The sequence below is a fragment of the Myotis brandtii genome, unplaced genomic scaffold, assembly GCF_000412655.1.
Source record: "Myotis brandtii unplaced genomic scaffold, ASM41265v1 scaffold382, whole genome shotgun sequence".
Lineage (NCBI taxonomy): Eukaryota > Metazoa > Chordata > Mammalia > Chiroptera > Vespertilionidae > Myotis > Myotis brandtii.
The window spans coordinates 2,977,419-2,996,033 of record NW_005364671.1 but is presented as its reverse complement, the minus strand read 5'-3'; the positions used below and the strand labels follow the sequence as shown (position 1 = coordinate 2,996,033).

The window sequence follows — 18,615 nt, the reverse complement described above, 5'->3', positions numbered from 1 at the left end:
CTCCTGCACACCGCCCACTGGGGATGTGCCCGCAACCAAGGTACATGCCCTTGACCAGAATCAAACCTGGGACCCTTCAGTCCGCAGGCTGATGCTCCATCCACTGAGCCAAACCGGTTAGGGCTCTACTCAGTCTTAAAAACTCAGCTTAGATGTCACTTCTACTGGGAAGCCATCCATAACCTTCCAAAACTGTGTTTGGGAGGTCATGTAAAGACATTTTTGTTTTTAGAATGTTCACTGTTTCATCCCCTGTGCCTAGAACTTACCTTGCTTGTGGTGGAAACTCAACTCAAATTTACTAAGTGAAAGTTTCCCACGGCCCTCTGGAATCCTTCCCCACAGAACTCATCATATATATAATAGATGCCTCTTTCCTCTTCTGTCTCCCCAAGGAGAGTGAAAGCTCTGAGTCAGGAACTATGCCTTCTTGGTCAGCATTTTAGCTTGGGCCCCTGGTCTGACTCCTGCATGTCCTGATGGTATGTTTATTTGTGATGAACAAGGACTGGGCACTGAGGAGAGGAAACGGTGGCCTGAGCTAAGGGGGAAGGCACTCTACTGAGAAATAGGTTTACTTTCGACACAAAAGCATGTCAGAGGTGCCAAGAAAGGATGGGAACCCTCAAATTCGACATCAGACACCAACCACAAACTGAGTGCAGGCTCCTGCGCACAAACTCACACCTCACTGTGATCAGGGGTTGAGGGATCCCCTTTGGTGCACAGGCTCAATTCACCAGGCAACTCTCTCTACCTTCTTTGCCACAATATCATGTGGAACAAAGCCGGTGGGTGCAGTGTGGAATGTGACCTATGCATGTGCTACAGGAGTTAGGGGATCATAGAGAGGGCATGGGCCATACATGATTAAGAGCGTGTGCTTTGAGGTGGCAGGGGTGTGGTGTGGCACTTGATAGATGGCCAGGACTTTAGAAACCAAGGGTCCTCTGCCTGTTCCTTAGCCAGGCCGTAGTTAAAGGTTATGAGAGCTGACTTTAAGATGACTGCCTCAGTCTGGGTGACTCTCACCATCTCTCCAGTGCTCTGTGGGTCTGGAACATTTCTCAAACACCCAGCTGACCTGCTGCTCACCCCTCCGTCTGGGTTTGTCACCCTGCCTCCCATGATCCCAGCTAGGGAATTGGACCTCCCCCACCCCACCTGCAGAGCCACTAGGCTGCAACCCACTAGTCCTAAGTTACATCACACATAGAAAGGATGTTTTCCTGCCCAGAGTATGGTAGAAACTCCATAAGTACTCACCATGGGTTGAGTAAAGCCTAAAAAGAGCACCTGCACTTTTGAGGGAGAATTTAAATATATATATACAGTTAATTTATTTCCTCTCCTTTCTCCTCCTTCAACTATAATTCTTTCTCTAAGAAAACATAGGAAAGGAGAAATGGGTCAATCCAAAAACAAAAGGATAAAGGAAAACAGACACTGTCACAATCTGTCAAAACCCTCATGCTGTGACCTTGAAATTAAAATCAACACTCAGGAAACTAGATTGACTCAATAACCCCTAAAAATTCAAGCAAGCTAGAAAGTAACCTATAATTTCATCATGGCATGCTTGGAGGTTTTCGGATAAATTGTATGAGGAAAGGCAATTGGGCAGAGGAAATGCAAAGAGCAAGATGTGCAGAGGATGAGAGGGAAGAGAAGGAAGGCGGAAGGGAGGCAAAGTGAAGAGCCAGAGAGGAAAGAAGGATGGGAATAAGAGGGAATACAGAGGGAGGGGAGGGAGGAAGGGGGTTGTGAGAATTAGGGGAAGAAACACACAAAACAGGAGGGAAGGGAGAGATAGAGGAGAGGGGACAAGGAGGGGGGATAAGTAAAAGGAAAAATGGTGAGCAGAAAGAAAAGAAAATGAGAAAGCAAGAGAATAAAAAGATAGAAGAGAAAAGAGAAAATATACTTTTAAATGTTCAGGGTTAGAAAGAGGAGTGAAGACCATCAGGGTCTTCCTCAGCAGCCCCGGGGATGGTCCTCCAGCCTGTGTGCTCACACACCTTCGATGGCAGAAGACTCTCTCATGAGGGAGCAGAGGGGAGAGAGAGGTGGGGGCAGCATAAAGTAGAGGGAGGCCGTGGGTCCAGGTGCCTGACCAAGACTTGAAGCACAGCAGAGGCAGCTGGGAGAGGGCGTCCATTAGAGGGCGAGGGGGAAAGAGGACAATGCAAAGATGCCAACAGCAGAGCCAGCCATCTCCATCCTCACCCCACGGGAGACCAAATTCCTGACCTGTCTAGTAAATCCTGCCAGGCCTGGCTGTGGGCTGGCCCAGGGCAGCATGGGGACCTGCCTTTTGTGAGATTGCAGAAGGCCAATGAGCTTCTTGAGGTTGAGCACAGTTGCCCCTGGGCTTTCAAGGATACAGGCTTCCTCGGTGTAGGGCACCGCAGCAGTGGTGCCCCCGCTGATGTAGCTGTAGAAGGAGACCTCCAGGGTGTAGCAGGAGGAAGTGTGGTCCAGGAGGCCACCGAGGAAGCGGCGGCCAGTGCCTGCCTTCACGGCGTCTCGGTTGAAGGATGTGCTGGACTGTGAAAGACAAGAAGGAGCAGAGAGTCAGGGCAGGACGCCTGGGCTACCAGACTTTGCACACACTACCTCTCGGCTTCAACTTCCTCATCTGAAAAGTGGGATATTAGTCCCACATCACAGGTTTAGTAGGATGACTGATTAACTAAATAAACAGCATTAAAACGAAAGCATCCGGCAGAGCTCCTGGGGCACAGTAACTGCCATTCAACAAATACAGGGGTGGGAAAAAGTAGGCTTACACTCATGCATATGGGAAACACTGCTTTTGCCCATCCCTGTATTTGTGAAAATCTGAATGGGGAACAGATGGAGCAAAGGAATGTGGACAGAGAATAAGAAGCAATATGTAATACTATATATAACCCTTCAAACAATAAAATAAAACTTGAAAAAAAGTACTTGTACTATGATGAAAATCAGAATTAAAATTTGGGCAGTGATTTCAACTTAATCATATTGTTTCCCCTATAGCAGTATCTCATTTGGGCTTCAAAAATAACCCCCTTGGAACTGTAAATTAGTGCAGCTACTATGGAGAGATTCCTTAAAAAATTAAGAATGGAGCTACCATATGATCCAGCAATTCCTCTTCTGGGTATGTACTTGGAAAATTTAAAAACACTTATTTGGAAAGATAGATGTACCCCTATGTTCATTGCAGTATTATTTATAGTAGCCAAGACACGGAAACAACCTAAGTGCCCTTTGACAGGTGATTGGATAAAGAAGATGTGGTACATACTGAGCCATAAAAAAAGATGAAATACTGACATTTGTGACAACATGGATGGGTCTTGAAAGTATTATGCCAGGTGAAATAAGTCAGATGGAAACCGATTCCACTCAGATGTGGGATATTTAAAAATAAAAGCAACAAATGAACAAACAAAACAAGTGAAAAACCAAAATCATAGATACAGACAACAGAATGGTGGTTAGCAGAGGGGACAGGGGGTGCAGAGAGGACAAAGAGAGTAAACCGGGTCAAATAAAGGTGAGGAAAGACTAGACTTCAGGTGATAAGCACACAATAGAGGATACAGACATAGTAACCAGTGTTGCCCCAATAAATTTAATGGAAAAAAAACACCCCTTGGTGTGTGTGTGATAATTTTGCCCCTCTAAGGTGAGGAAAGGGGTTCAGAGATGGAGCAAGTAAGTGATACAGGAGACTTGAACCAAGGGATAAGTGACTTCAGAACCAACTGCACTCCTTCACAGTGCTCCCCGCCCATCTGCAACTGCCGACCTCACGTCTGACCTCACGTCCAGCCTCACCAGAGAGCAGGGATCATGGCGACTTCTTCACTGAGTGTTCCCACACTCATCACAGTAGGGAGAGGAGGGAGCAAACAGGTCAGTGCCTCAATGCCCCTGCCCTGTTCAGAACATGTGACTTGGAGTCCACTGGCCTTCGTGTCTTCATCCGTAGAGTGGAGGTGATCATAAAATCTCTTTCACAATCCTGGCCGGTTTGGCTCAGTGGCTAGAGCATCGGCCTGAGGACTGAAGGGTCCCGGGTTCGATTTCGACCAAGGGCACATGCCTGGGTTGTGAGCTCGATCCCCAGTAGGGGGCATGCAGAGGCAGCTGATCAATGATTCTCTCTCATCATTGATGTTTCTATCTCTCCCTCTCCCTTCCTCTCTGAAATCAATAAACATATATTTAAAAAATAAAAAAAATCTCTTTCACAGAGGTGTGGTTACAAGGGCATCTGTGCTGACCCTTGAAGCTCTAAGTACATGAAGAGACAGTGGTTTTAATTTAAAAAATGTATGTCTTATTCAGCAGGAAGTAAGAGAAGAAGGCAAAGACAGAAAAGAAAAAGGAGAAAGAAAACAGCAAAATAAGATGGAAAGAAACAGAAATATGTGTGTGTGTTGTGGTAAAAGAAAGGATCAGACAATCATATAATATCAGATCTTAAAGGACTGTTGAAGTCCACACAGTGAAACCCAACTCTCATTTTAGAGCTGGGCACTGAGGATCAGGGAAGAGGGGAAACAGAGGTTGGAGTAGGGTAGATGACTTTGACCCCGGCCTTGAGCTCCTAAGGGGGCTGCAATGCAGGAACATAATCAGGAAGGTCAGAAATAAATCTCCTAGACGGTGCCCCTTTTGTTGGTCCTGGAAACCTTACCCCTGTGAAGGTCTCTGAGGCCTATGGCCCAGCCTCCCAGGGAACCCGGATCCAGGAGACCACAGTCTGCTCTGGAATTGAAGTGGTTTTAAAAAGACAAGGGCTGACCATCCTATAGGGATTCCCACACAAACGAGGATGGCTGCTTTTATCCCAGACCTACCAATAGGGAGCCACCTGCTTGGATTACACCACCAAACCTGAGGGACTTTGCTATATATACCCGACCTCGCTGGGCCATAGGCGTCTTTTAGGTGTAAAAAGGAAACTGGGCTAAATAATCTCCCCCATCCTCTTGTGGTCTGGCATTCAAAGATTCTGAGATTCAAAGTGCATCTAACCTCCTGGAGAAATTTATCATCTCCACCAATGTCCAGGCCTGAAGCAACAGGCAAGGCCAGTGTTCATCAACCTCAAAACTTGCCCTCACCTTTGTGCTGCGCCCCCCTCCTCCCACCTCTGGCCACATGGGAAAAACAGGCCTCAGAGATTTGGTATCAAAACAAAGGCAACCTCACAAACTATCTCCCTTGTCCCCACGCCACATGCTGACTCCCCTCTTTATCTTCTCTCCTGGTCCTTTTCCAATATTGCTTTTGCTGCAAATTATTCTAAACACCAGCCTACAGTCTCTCAGGCCTCCTCGTCATGTGAGGTGGGTAGTAACACACTCCTTGGGCCTGCTGAGGTCTTTTCTGCCTGCAGAGTGCAATCTATTGCTGAATTTGTCCCCCGAGGAAGCTATGACGCAGGCAGGGCAGGAAATTGTCACCCACAAATTACTGACAAAGAAACTGAGGCACAGAAAGCATCATGAAGGAAGAGAATGGTGCACGTGTAACCCCTTCTGCAGACATGACAGGCTCCTACTGATGGAACTGGGACAGGTGAAAGCCAACCCGGAGCAGGCCTGGCATGTGCTGGGTGCTCAGTTGCTCAGTGAGTTTCTTGTCTTAATGCTGGAGTCAGATCAACTACACAAATGCCAGCTCCTCAGACAAACCAAGCTCTGGCTGTCACATCGCAGTCTCCCTCCCCACTGGTGAGGAGTGGCCTGAGGGCAGGCACGGCTTGTTACCTCTGTCTTTATCATCCACATCCATGCACAACCTGGTACAGAGCTGGTGTTCTGTGAATGTTAAACCAAACTGCACTGAGGGAGAGAAAGAGCGGGAGGGCTGAGGGAGTCCTGGCTTACATAGGAGAAGTCCTCAGCGTTCTGGCAGAGCAGCTTGGGGAAGATGGCCTGCCTCTGGAAGCGCTCCTCATCCTCAAAGACATTGCCGTACATGAAGCCATTCATCATGGTAGAGTGAGCATGGATGTCGATATAGAACTCCAGGCTTGTCTTCTGTTGAGAGAGAGGATAACAAATGAGAAGTCTGGGGTCACAGAGCACACTTTAAAGGAACCAGACATACCACACACACACACACACACACACACACACACACTCACTCACACCACATGCACACTCACGCATGCACACCACACACATGCACACACACACCACACATGCACACACACAGCACAACATAACACACATGCACACTCCTACACATATCACATGCATGTACTATGCACCACATACACACAAATGCATACATGCACATACATGTACATACACTTTCAAGCTGGCCCTACCTGTCAGCCCATTTAGCAACCATTTGCAATGTGATTGGAGGGGTTGAGACAGTGAAAATCAATTTCTGCTCACATATAATACCACCTGCCCTCGGGTCTGAGAGCACTACCTCTGTAAAGTTCTCCGAAAGAAGTGAGGTTTTTGTTGGTCAAGTCCTGAATAGTTAATCACTCAAGACTAAACGCAGTAGCAGAATTTGTTTCTCTGATTAATTAGAAATGCGTTGAGGCAACATAATTATGTTTACATTGGGCCTGCTTATGGTTTTGCCCTGACTGGCCATTTCTAGCTGAGGGCTCTGGAGTAAATCATGGTCCTACTTTGAGCCTCCGCTTCCTTATTTGAAAAGTGATTGTTTTAATTCCAACCTCAGAGAGTTACAGTGAGAATCAAATATCACAATAATGGTTACTATTGTTTACTACATATTTAATGCATGCTGACACAATTCTGGGAACTTCACCTATAACCTCTTAGTTAATTATTTTATTTAACCTCATTTCATGATGCCACACCTACTCCCCAATAGTATATACATAGTGCCTGGAAAAAACACACCTTGTGACTAGCATTTCTCTGCTCTCTGCTTACACATGTTTAAGGCACTTGCTCGCTTGGTGTGGTTTATCTGTTACCATTCCCTCTATGAGCTCCCTGGAGGTAGGGGGTTGTCTGTAAAGAGCCCCAGGCCTGTGCATCAAGGCTGCTCAGCATCTGTGTGCAGAACTCAACAAGAGAGAAGACTCCAGACATGGTAATGAGCTGGCAGGAATTGAGGAATATTTAGCTCCTCAGATCTTCAATGTCGCTCAAATTCAATTTTGTCTTCCTATACATCAGTCCAAGTCATGGCTATTAGTCCTTCCTCAGAGTATCAGAGGCCCCCAATGGGGAGTGGACTTGCCCAAGCTCATGGCATAACTGGGACTGAAACCCAGTTTCTGGACACCTGGCACAGTTAACTTATCAACATCAAGTGGCCAGTGCTGGAAACAGCCAAGGCAACACCTGGCCACATGCCTGTCCTTTTTCTAGAGTGTGGTCCTGGGAAAAAAGGAAAGTCCACGCTTTGAAGGATTGTCCCTCCTTGGGACACTTTCCAATGAAGTTAAAACCAAATGAAAACCATGCTGCTTCTAGAACAGCGGTTCTCAACCTGTGGGTTGCAACCCCTTTGGGGGTTGAATGACCCTTTCACAGGGGTCGCCTAAGACCATCGGAAAACACATATATAATTACATATTGTTTTTGTGGTTAATCACTATGCTTTAATTATTTTCAATTTGTAACAATGAAATTGGGGGGCGGGGGGTGACCAACATGAAGAACTGTATTAAAGGGTCACGGCATTAGGAAGGTTGAGAACCTCTGTTCTAGAATGTGGGCCTGATGACTGTCATTTCATTTGCCTCAGAGTTGGAGTGAAGCATGACGCCTTGCCGCACTCCCTGTTTCCTGGGTAGCATAAGCTGTCTTTTGAGACATATAAGATGCACTGCTCTGTGTGATATTAAACTCATCATTTTCAGCTTTGGTGGTGGAATACACAATGATTCAACAGCAGCCCTATAAAAGTCTTCTTGCAATTTTATTTTCTTCAATTGCTTGTCCTTTCCTCTGAGCTTTTGATGAGCTGCAGAGGAAAGGAGGAGGTAGAGAGATGACTTAGGAAATGTAGGAGGAAAAACTGCACTTTACATCTCGGGATGTCAGAGCTAGAGAGGGCCTTGGACACCAGCTTCTCCGACCTTTCCCGGGTCGGCCCTGAGTGGAGAGGCTGTTCGCTGCAGGCCCACCAGTGAATTGGTGCCGGAGCAAGAACTAGACCCTGGCTCTTCTGATAATGATCCTGAAGTGGCTTCCACTGCCCCATCCTGACACCTGGCACCTAATATGGTTTAAATGACAGCAGATGAATTATATTGATTGATTTACATGGCTCAAAAGTAAAAAATATAAATATACGAAAGTATTTACAGTGAAAAATCTCCTTTCCACTGCTGTCCTGCAAACACCCAGTTTCACTCCCTAGAAGCAGCTCATGTTACCAGGCTCTCATGTGTCCTTCCAGAGATGGTTTAAACCCAAACATTCCTCCCCCTGCCTCCCAACACACACACATGGTAGCACACCAAGCACACCATTCAAAGCTACTTTTTAATCTCTTAATATGTCGTGGAGGTATTTTTTCTAAGTACATAACAACCATATATTCTTTTTAACAACCATATATAATTATTTCACCAGTCTCCTGTTGATGAACATTTATTTTCAACCGTTTCTTGTTACAAATAATGTCTTAGTGATTGACTCTGTATATATACGATTTCACACATATACAATTATATGTAGGATAAATTCCTAGAAGAAGAATTTCTGGGTCCTCTGCGCTTTTGCAATTTGATAAATATTGATTAACCTCCTTGGGAGGACCAATTTACACTCCTACCAATATATTACAATGTCTCATTGTCAATTACCTTGATGAGATGGGTGAAATCAAGTTTTTGTGTGTGTGTGTGTGACCTCGTCTTTTTTTTTAATTTTTTTTATTGATTAAGTTATTACATATGTGTCCTTATCCCCATGTTACCCCCTATCCTCCCCACTCATGCCCTCACCCCCCTGTTGTCTGTGTCCATTGGTTAGGCCTATATGCTTGCATATAAGTCCTTTGGTTGATCTCTCCCTCTTGCCCCACCCTCCCCTACCTTCCCTCTGAGGTAAAATTTGCCAATTTGATGGGTGAAAAATGACATCTCAGGTTAGTTTTAATCTGAATTTCTCTAAGTATAATTACCTTTTATTATATGGTTAAGTATCTTTCCATATGTTTAAGAACTATTAGTATTTTCTTTTCTATGAGTTGCCTGTCCATTTCCTTTGTTTTAAAAACTGAATTGTTGGGCTTCATTCTTATTGATTTATAGAAACTAGGTGTTGGGGAAATTAGCCTTTGTGTGCTGTACAAAAATATTTTTGCACAATTTGTCATTGTTTTTGACTTTACAGGTACTTTTTGCCATGCAGAAATTTTTAAATGCTAATTTTTTACACAGATTTATCAATATTTTCTCTTGTGATCTCTGGGTCAAATTTTTCCTTTTTTCCTCTATTACTTTTTCATATTTAAATATTTTCTTTCAGTTTTAATTTACATGGTGTATGGTGTGAGGTAAGAATTAAACTTCATTGTCTGATACTACTTATTAAATTGTGCACATCTTTTTACCACTGACTTGAAAAGCCATCTTTACCAGATCATTTTTTGTATGTATTTGGGTTTATATTTGGCTTTTAGTCTATTCTAATCATTTTTCTATGCATGTGTCAGGACTATACAGTTTTGATTATGTTAAGTTTATACAGTATTTTAATATGTGGAAGGCTTCTTCTCATTATGCTTCTTTCCCTAAATTACCCTGTATTTTCTTGCATATTTTTCTGTACGATCTTTATAAGAGTTTAGTTTTCTTGCTCCCCCAAATTCTGTCAATATTCTCAACATTTGTGATATAATTATATTAGATTTTCATACTAATGTAGGAATAATTGGTTCTTATGACTTTAAATCTTCCAATCCAATCTGAGAATATATTTTGAATATCCACTTATTCAATTTTTGTGGGGGATTATAGCAGGAAGTTTTAAAGTTCTTTTGTTTGTTGGTTTTTTTTCCATATAAACTCTGAACATTTCTTTTGATTCCAAGGCAGTTTATAAAGTATGTGATGCTTTCTTCCATTTGTAGTTCTTTACAAACATAAAAGCTCTTGTTTTTAACATGTTAAACTTTTACCCAGATAATTTACTAATTCTACTATTATTTATAAATTACTCTTTTGATTTTCTTGGATTTTCATTTGTTTACCTATTCATAAAATAATCACTGAGTGCCTACTATGTGTCCGACAGTATTGTAGGCACCGGGGTATGCACCAGGGAGTGTTCTGGGCATTGGGGATACAGCAATGAACACAACAGAAAACTCCTAATCTACAAGATTTTACATTCTATAGAGAAGGAAAATAAATCCATTAATAAATATACATTATATCAAGAGGCACTTATGCCATGGAGACAAATAAAGCACAGTAAGGGAACAGAACATAATAGGGGTTCTGGAAGAACAGAACTTAAATGGAATCAGGGAGTTAGTTTTGAGGATATAGGTGGAAGAGTGTTCTAGGAAGAAGAAGAAATAAATCTAAAAGTCACATGCACTTGGCATGTTTTAGGAACAGTGAAGAGGTGAGGATGTATGGGAACATGGAGTGAATAAAGGGGACAATATTTTCCAGGTTTGTAATCTTATCACCTGTATGTAGTAATTTTATCTCTTCTTTTTCACTTTTTCTGCTTCTAATTTTTTTTCATGTCTCACTGCATTAGCTAGCGCCTCCAAAACAATGTGAAAGTTTTAGTAATTTCTAAGAACCCTTCCCACTCTGAGATGCTAAGAGTTGAATGAAATTAAAGCTGAAAAGGGTCTGGGTACCTGGATAGAGTCTGAGTTTCAGTTCTTAGTTCTTTTTTTATTCTTTATTACACATATTTAGCACTATTCTGGAAATGCCAAAGACATAAACACTGATTCCAACAATATCCCGATTCTGTGTTGTGCCTACACTGGCTTTACAGACTTTTACTGGCCCAGTTAGAGTGGAGCATGGAAGGCAGAAGCAGGGCATCTAACTTCGCTTCTATGTTAATAGAATCTGTGACCATGGACAAGTAGCAACTCTTCACGGTGCCTCAATTTCCTTATCTTTAAAAGTGGTTGCTGGATAAGATGGAGGAGATATGACTTCCTTAAACATTTCATGCTTTCTTCTCATCCTCAATTAAAATAAATCTCTCATGCTTTTCCAAGCAGCTTCCTGCTTGGGTGTTGATATTGGAACTTGCTACTGTAGACCTAATCTGACTGATAAGTATGTCTGTCTGTCTGAGCTCTTTGAGGACAGAACCATGTCTAGTCCACATCCCATTTTCTCTTACTTGTTCTACTGCAGTAGCTTTTCCCTTTGTGTCCTTGCTGCTTCAGGATGATCTTTTTAAGTGCAAACACATCATGTCACTTTCCTAGTTAAAACCATTCTACACTGCGCTATTGCCCACAGAATAGAGTCCAAGCCCTTTAATATATTTTAAGAGGCCCTGCATGATCTGGTCCTTGTCCTCTCAGCCTGTGCTACTTCTGGTCTGATGTTCTACACTCCAGTCACGTCAAGCTACCTAGGATACCTGGAACTGCTATGCTCATGACTTCGATGCCTACATTTATTCATAATAAATATCCCTTCTGCCAGGGATATGTTTTCTCTTTATTTGGCTAACTCTGATGCAGCCTTAAAATTTAAGACAGAGACTAAGTAGATGCTCATCAATTCCATCTCCTTTTCCTTGACCATGGAAGGCATTTCATGGTCTCCCTGGCCATTTGGGATCTAATACGATGTGGGCAGTCATGAGAAGTGCCATTTTCAGGCCTGACCCTAAAACTCATATACAATCACCCACATTCCCTCTTGTTCTCATGCAAGGAAGCTACATAAGAACAAAGGTATCATGAAAAGGAAGAAGCCTATGTCCCCGCATGAACACTGGGAGGAACATGGCCAAAAGAGTCACCGGACCTGAATCAGACTCTGATGAACCTTTACTGCATTAAGCCACTGAGATTTGGAAATTGCTCGTTATAGCAGCTAATATTATTCATCTGACTGGTACAAAATCTCAATTCAAATAGCCTTATTTTATCCCTCAGGATGAGTTAACAGCTTCCACTTCACTCTCATAATTCAAGATACAAATCTCTCTCATGGTACTTACACATGATATAACAATACTTTATTTCCATCTCCCATTAAAATGTGAGTTGTTTCAGGACAGGGACCATACATTGTTAATTTTTTAAATCCATTAGGTCAGAGCCAGACCTCCTATATAATAGGTTGCCATTAGTTTGGCGAAGAAATGAGTAGAATATGGATTGATGAAAGAATTAAATGAAGGAGCTGGTACATTTCACGTTTTTTCCCCAGCAGTCACATGAGGTATTTTTCTGTGGCCAAGTCAGAGCAAGGGACATGTCACTAATGTGGGGCCCTTAATCACAATTTGGGGTTGAGAGTGGAAGTGGGGAAAGCATCGCTGTTCCTTCCTTCTAAACTTAAGAACCTTAATTAAAACCAAGCGATGAAGGGCTGTCCCCTTGCCAGCAGCCAAACAGCTCATCCTGCAGTCAGGGACCTAAAGAGTAAATTAAAATCAGTGCCAATAAAATTAAAACTACCTTAGGGCATATTTGCAACATAATTTAGTGTGGAGTTTGCTTCTACCCAGACACTGGGGAGGGAATTTTTTTTTCTTTCTTTCTACGTTCTGAGCTGCTGCCCTGCTTCACCTCACTGGGCACAGGCCAAAGCCCGGGCCTGGTGCTGTGATGTGGTGCTGAGTCCCTCCCATTTGGGCAGCACTTCACTTCAGGGTTTATCTCAGATTCAATCCAACGCAGGAAGGGAAATGCAATCCAGGAAGGCCAGCGGGGTTTATCTCAGGTTTGGAGATGAGAAACCGAAGCTTGGCAGGGCTCATGGCAAGTTGAGAAGGGTGAGCTGCTTGCTTAGTTCCAGTCGTACAGAGGAGGGACTGGAGCTCCCAGAGCTTTAAGGAACTTGCCCAGGATTTTGCAGCAGGAAGCGGCAGAGCTGGCTGCAAAATCAAGCCCAGGCCTCTGGCTACAAGCTCCCAGGAGCTTGCAGTGTGTAGCAAGGCAATCCCTGGATCATACCTATTCATAAAGTTCTATATAGAATCATTCATCTCTGAGCTGGGGGGACAATGGGGTCTGGGGACGGATCCTATCAGGCTTAGCTTCCTCAAAAGGGATTGAGGCAAGGGCTGGGAGGAGCAAGGAGTGTTACAGACCTTCCAGACAGCTTCCTGTCTGAGATTCATCCCAGAAAGCAGTCTCCCCATGAACCTCAGGCAAAAACAAACGAAACAAAACAAAACAAAACACACCCAAATCTATTATTTTTATAATCGATTAAAATACCTCCAAGTCTGGTTCTTTTGCTGTTGTTTTTTTAAGTTAAAGTAGGTATTTATGGAAGTCACAGTACTGTCCTAGGCAGAAAGGAAAAGTTTGCAGAAAAGTTGAGAACTCTTTCTTGAAAAAACAACCAAGCAAAGCAAACAAAACCATGTAAAGGTCCTGCGTAGTCCAGAATTCAGAAATTGTATTACGCTTCCCCTCTTGAGTACACTCTGAATGTGGCTGGAGAGAAATTCCTGCCACAGACTAGAATGTGATGAATCTATGGGACAAAAAGAGGGGCAACCATATAAGACAAAACCAGGCCTGCTCTGGAAAGTTGGGGGGATGGGCTACAGGCACTTCCTCTCCTGCCTCTGTCCATCTTACACTCCAGCCCCAAACACATCTGCAACTTCCCAAGCACAGGCTGGTTCTCCTGCTCAGTGCTTCTGTGTGTGTGATTCCTGCAGGCAGGAATGCCTATCTCCTCCCTTCCTTTCCTCTCCTGGTAACAGCTTGCTCATCTTTGTTTGCCAGGTCCAATGGCCCCTGTCCAAGAAGCCTTCCTTGACTTTCCCAGGGACAGCAGCTTTCTTCTCTGAACTCCACAGGTTTCTAAAATATCCTTCTGTAAAGTGTTTATCATCCAGTTCATTCATTCGTTCATCCATTTGACAAATATTTACTAGGAACCTACTATGTTCCAGAACCTGGGGGTGTAAGAAACATGCCTCTGATTTATCTTCATAGAAAAGAAACAGCAGGTGGCCAGGCGGCTGCTGAATTTCCCCAGAGCAAACAGGATGTGGGGGAGAGAAGGGGAGAGCTATACACGTGGCTGATAGCACATGTCCTAGGAAGACTCTTCTAGACAAAGGGAGGTGGAGGCAACTAGAGAAGGCCCCCGCCCATTTTTTTATACAACCCAACGGGAGACAGCAAGATCTAGGCAACCTATTGGGAAATAGGTGATGAAATAGTACTCAGCCAATGAGGAACTAGAGGAGGGCCTAATAAATAGGCTATGTTCCTTGCCCTATGTTTGATACTGTAAAATGGGCGCCTGCTCTCTAGTGTTATTAAATGAGTGCCATTAAAAGTCTCATTTTCACCATGCTGCTGTTTCCTAGTCCATCATTTGAAATTTGGACAGGTGAGCCATTTCTCACAGGGGTGAACAACAGATGACGTCCCCACCTTTAGGAACTGGTACCCAGGTGGGGACCACAGACCATGAACAGCAACTATGCAGACTGTAACACATGCAAGGAATATACTAAGGTAAGCCTCAGGATAGTAAATACCAGTAACTGAGTGGATGGGGCAGGGTCTATGTTAGATAGTGTAATCAGGAAAGATCTCTGACATTTGAGCTGAGCCTTGAAGAATGAGCCATTCCAAGAGGTTGGCAAGATCATTCTGGTCAAATAAAGGCCCTGAAGCAAGGACAAGTGTGGCATTTCAAAGGCCAGAGGGAAGGCCAGGGGCTGGATCATGATAAACACCTGGAGGTGAGCCTGGAGAGAGGATCCCAGCATCTGGCTCATTCAGGGCCTGGGGCCAGAGTTTGGAGTTTATCCCATGGACAGCGGAAAGCTGTGTTAACAGCAGGGGTGGGGGGTGTGTGTTGTAAAGGATTACCTTGCCTATTGTGTAGATAGTGGATGTTAGTGGGGCATCAATGGAGGAAGATAGACAGTCTCCCCAAGAGATCATAGTAGCTTGAATCAGAGTGGTTGAGGTAGAGATGAAAATAAAAGGCTACATTTGGTATTTTGGCTGCACCTCCAGAGGTCCTGCACATGGATTATTTGGAGGAAGAATCAAAGATGGATCAAGGGTTTGTGTCTTGAGCAACTGAGTAGATAGTGGTGCTATGTAAAGAGATGGAGATGCCTGGGATGAAGCCCAGGTGGCAGAGTAGTGAGGGAATCAAGGTTCCGATACTGGATATCACACGGGAGGTGTCAGTAGGCAGTTCAATGTGTGAAAATGGAGCCCTGCGGAGAGGACTGGACTGCAAATAGGAAGGTGGTGTCATCAGCACAGAGTGCTAGCTAACACTGTGGGAGACAGTGTGGATCTAGAAGAGGTCCTGGGATCAGCCTGGGGCCCGCCACAGTTGGGAGTTTAGGTAGAGAAAAAAGCAAAGGAGATTGTGGGGTGGCTGGGGAAGTAGGATGAAGCAAGGACTAAGTGGTTTCATGAAAACCAAGACAGGAAAGAAAAGGAGGGAGTGACCTGTGAACTCTGGCCCACCTCTGAGTCCCCAGGGCATATCATATACTAGCACACACAGAATGTACACACAGAATCTGCAAAGCGATTAAATGAATAACTGAATGAATGGACCAGGAATTCTGAACTTGGAGGAGGAGCAGTGAGGAGGGTGATAACAGGAGTCTCAAGGCCTAGATTCATGCAGAGGAGCTTTGGAGGGAGGATCGTAGTAATAACACAGCACTTCCTACTGTGCCAGGCACCCTTGAATCCTCCCACAACCCTATCAGATAGAAACATCACTTATGAATAAGAAAATGGAGAAACTGAAAGGTTCAGTAACTTGCAAGGGAACCCCCAGGTCACACAGTGGTCGCTGGCAGAACCCAAGCAGTCTGGCTCCACAGTCCCTGTTCTTAACCATGATGCCACATTGGAAGCTCTTATCATTTATTGAGTGCTTCCTGTGTGTGGTCTTGCAATGATTCTTATAATGATCCCATGAGGTAAATACTTTTATCATCATATATGGAAACTGAGGCAAAGCTTGCCCATGGCAGGGCTGAGATTTAAACCCGAGTGGCTAAGGGCTTCCTCTCTAAGCCTTTCAGAATTGCCCAGCCCCTATACCTGTGGCCTCTTTGGCCTCAGCAAAATAAACTTCACAACACGAAGGGAATTTATGAAAATAATGTTCAGGTAGGGGCAGGGAAAGCACCAGTAGCAGCAGGGTGAGAAGTAAAAGCATATTTCCGCTTCCAGTTTGGCTCTTCCAGTCTTACTCATCAGTGAGCAGTAAAACCTGCATGTAAATGGAAGCATCTCTGCATCTCCTTGTAAGGACCCAAGAGGAGCCAGCTTTGGCCTGGCTGGCGAGGGAGCCTTCCTTTGCTTCTATCCCCTCCTCCATCTCTGCCTGGAAAAGTCAGACAGACCAGAGGCTCAGCACAGGAGGTTTGGGTTCATAGCAGACCTTCCCAGGAGAAAAGAAGAACTCCTATCTTCTGTCTCCTGCTCCCAAAGCAGAGAGTGGTGACCCCAATGTTGACCTTGACCATGATAATGATGATAGAGTAGTGTGGTTTGGCGGTCTGGTAGACTTGGCTTTGTGTCAGCTTAGCCATGGGTATACTTTTATGACCTGGAGAAGTTACTTTCCTTCTCTGAACCTGTTTTCTCAATTAAAAACTGGGGGAAATGATCCCAACCTCACAGGAGTGTTAAATGAGGTAACAGGCTTTGCACCTAGCAAATGGTCTGGCAGCCATTTACACTCTCAATATATTCTTTTTAATCACATGGCGATACTAAGTGCAGGTGCCGTGCTTGGCACCAGGAATATGGACCTCAAGCTCAAAACCTTGCAGGGAAATGGATATTTTAAAGGTAATTGCATGTGCAGTGAAAGGTTTAAGGAGAGGTGAAGGAGCTATATGGCATGGGAGAGGGCGGAGGGATCCAGCTTCCATAAATGGAAGCTTCTTCCTTTTTCAATAGGACATCTATTGACAATCATCATCATCTTACACATTTGTAGAGTTTATAAACCATTGTCACACCAAATTGACTCATTTGTGTCAACAATCCACTGAAATAAAGGAGATCATGACCTTATTTCTCAGACACAGTTCAGAGCCTGGCTTATCAAGATCTCAGAGCAGGTTAGAGCCTGAGCTGGGAGTCCAGCTTACATCTCACCACCTCAAAGTCTCTGCTTGACCCTTGACCTTGGGGGTCATTCAGGTGCCCACTCCTCCATCAAGAGTGGGCATACATACAAGTGGAGAAGCCAGACCTTCCCAGGAAGCCCAGGAAGAACAGGAAGATGAGACAAACTGAGCAATGGACTGAAATATAATATTTAAGCCTGTGTGAGCCAAGGGACATTTTAATTTCATAATTAAAAGTTAATGTTACTTTATTATAAATCAAAGGCTGATGAAACTAGGACGCCCTCAGGAACATATTAGGAATTTAATCAAGATGTGTGGCCTGAATATTTGGAGACATCTCCTGTAGGAGGTGGTTAGCTGATCAACCACCCAGCTGGGGGGGTGTAGGTCCTCAGTAAATGTCAGTTTCTTTCTTCCCGGGAAACTCATCTTGGCTCTCCCACTTAGATGTTCTAGCGTCCCTTCCGCTCATTAGTTTCCCCATTTAGAGAACAGATTTGGTGATTTCTCAGGACCCACTATGCCCTGAGAGTCTTCTATCTTTCAATCATCTCATCTTCCTGCTTTGCACTGTTTTGTTTTGTTTTCTCCTTCCTTCGGCTTCTGAAGACAGCATGACCAGCCTTCCCTCGTTGTCTCCTCAGGACCTGAGCACACGGTCCTTTTCCTCGCCATGGCCCTGTGGTGAAAGCCTACTGCATGAAGGCCCATTGACCGCTTCCCCATGCTAATGCAGCTTCCCATTCGGCACATTAGGTATCGCTGTTTTTCAAAGAAGTGTTCAGGGGTGCCAACTTTCATGCTGAAAATATGTACTTTATGTTGGAGAAAAGAAGTTGTTTCCCATCTGCTTTACTCAGTATAGGTGGGGGCATAGCAGGAGGAGGGGACAAGAAAGGCACAGGCAGGGATCCAGTATCTGTTCCTTTATTCTTTTTCCTCTTCCTTCTCCCCTCTCTCATCTTGCCCCTTCTCTCTTCTCTCTTCATCCCTTTGCTCTTCCTGTTCCCCCTTTCCCACCTCTCTCTTTACACAGTGATAAGGGAAGACAGACAAAGAAACAAGTAAGCCATCCAGGTGCTCTGAGAGATGTATGTGACGATGGGTGAAAGTACAGTTGAAGGAACCGTTGACTTATGGGGTGGTCAGGAAAGACTCTGTAGGGGAGGTGACTGTTAAGACAAGAAGGTGTGCACGAAGTGGGTGATAAGGAAGGGAGTCCCCAGTGGAGAGAAAGATGTTTTAGACAAGAGGAACTGTGTGAGCAAAATCCCCAAGACCAAAACCCACCCAGGCCATTATGGGAACTCTAGGAGTTTGGCACAATTGAAGGGCATAA

At 44.3% G+C, this 18,615-nt stretch overlaps 1 protein-coding gene across 2 annotated transcripts in view; it reads right to left on the bottom strand.

Moving 5' to 3' along the window:
* The window catches only part of BEND5 (BEN domain containing 5), a 1,007,185-nt gene that overhangs the window by 35,880 nt on the left and 952,690 nt on the right, over positions 1-18,615 (bottom strand). For both annotated transcript variants that reach the window (XM_005872514.2, XM_005872513.2), the window contains exons 10-11: positions 5,892-6,044; positions 2,385-2,547 (exon numbers count right to left, since the gene is read on the bottom strand). In XM_005872514.2, the coding sequence (XP_005872576.1) occupies positions 2,385-2,547; positions 5,892-6,044 (316 nt within the window). The remainder of the gene's footprint in view (positions 1-2,384; positions 2,548-5,891; positions 6,045-18,615) is intronic.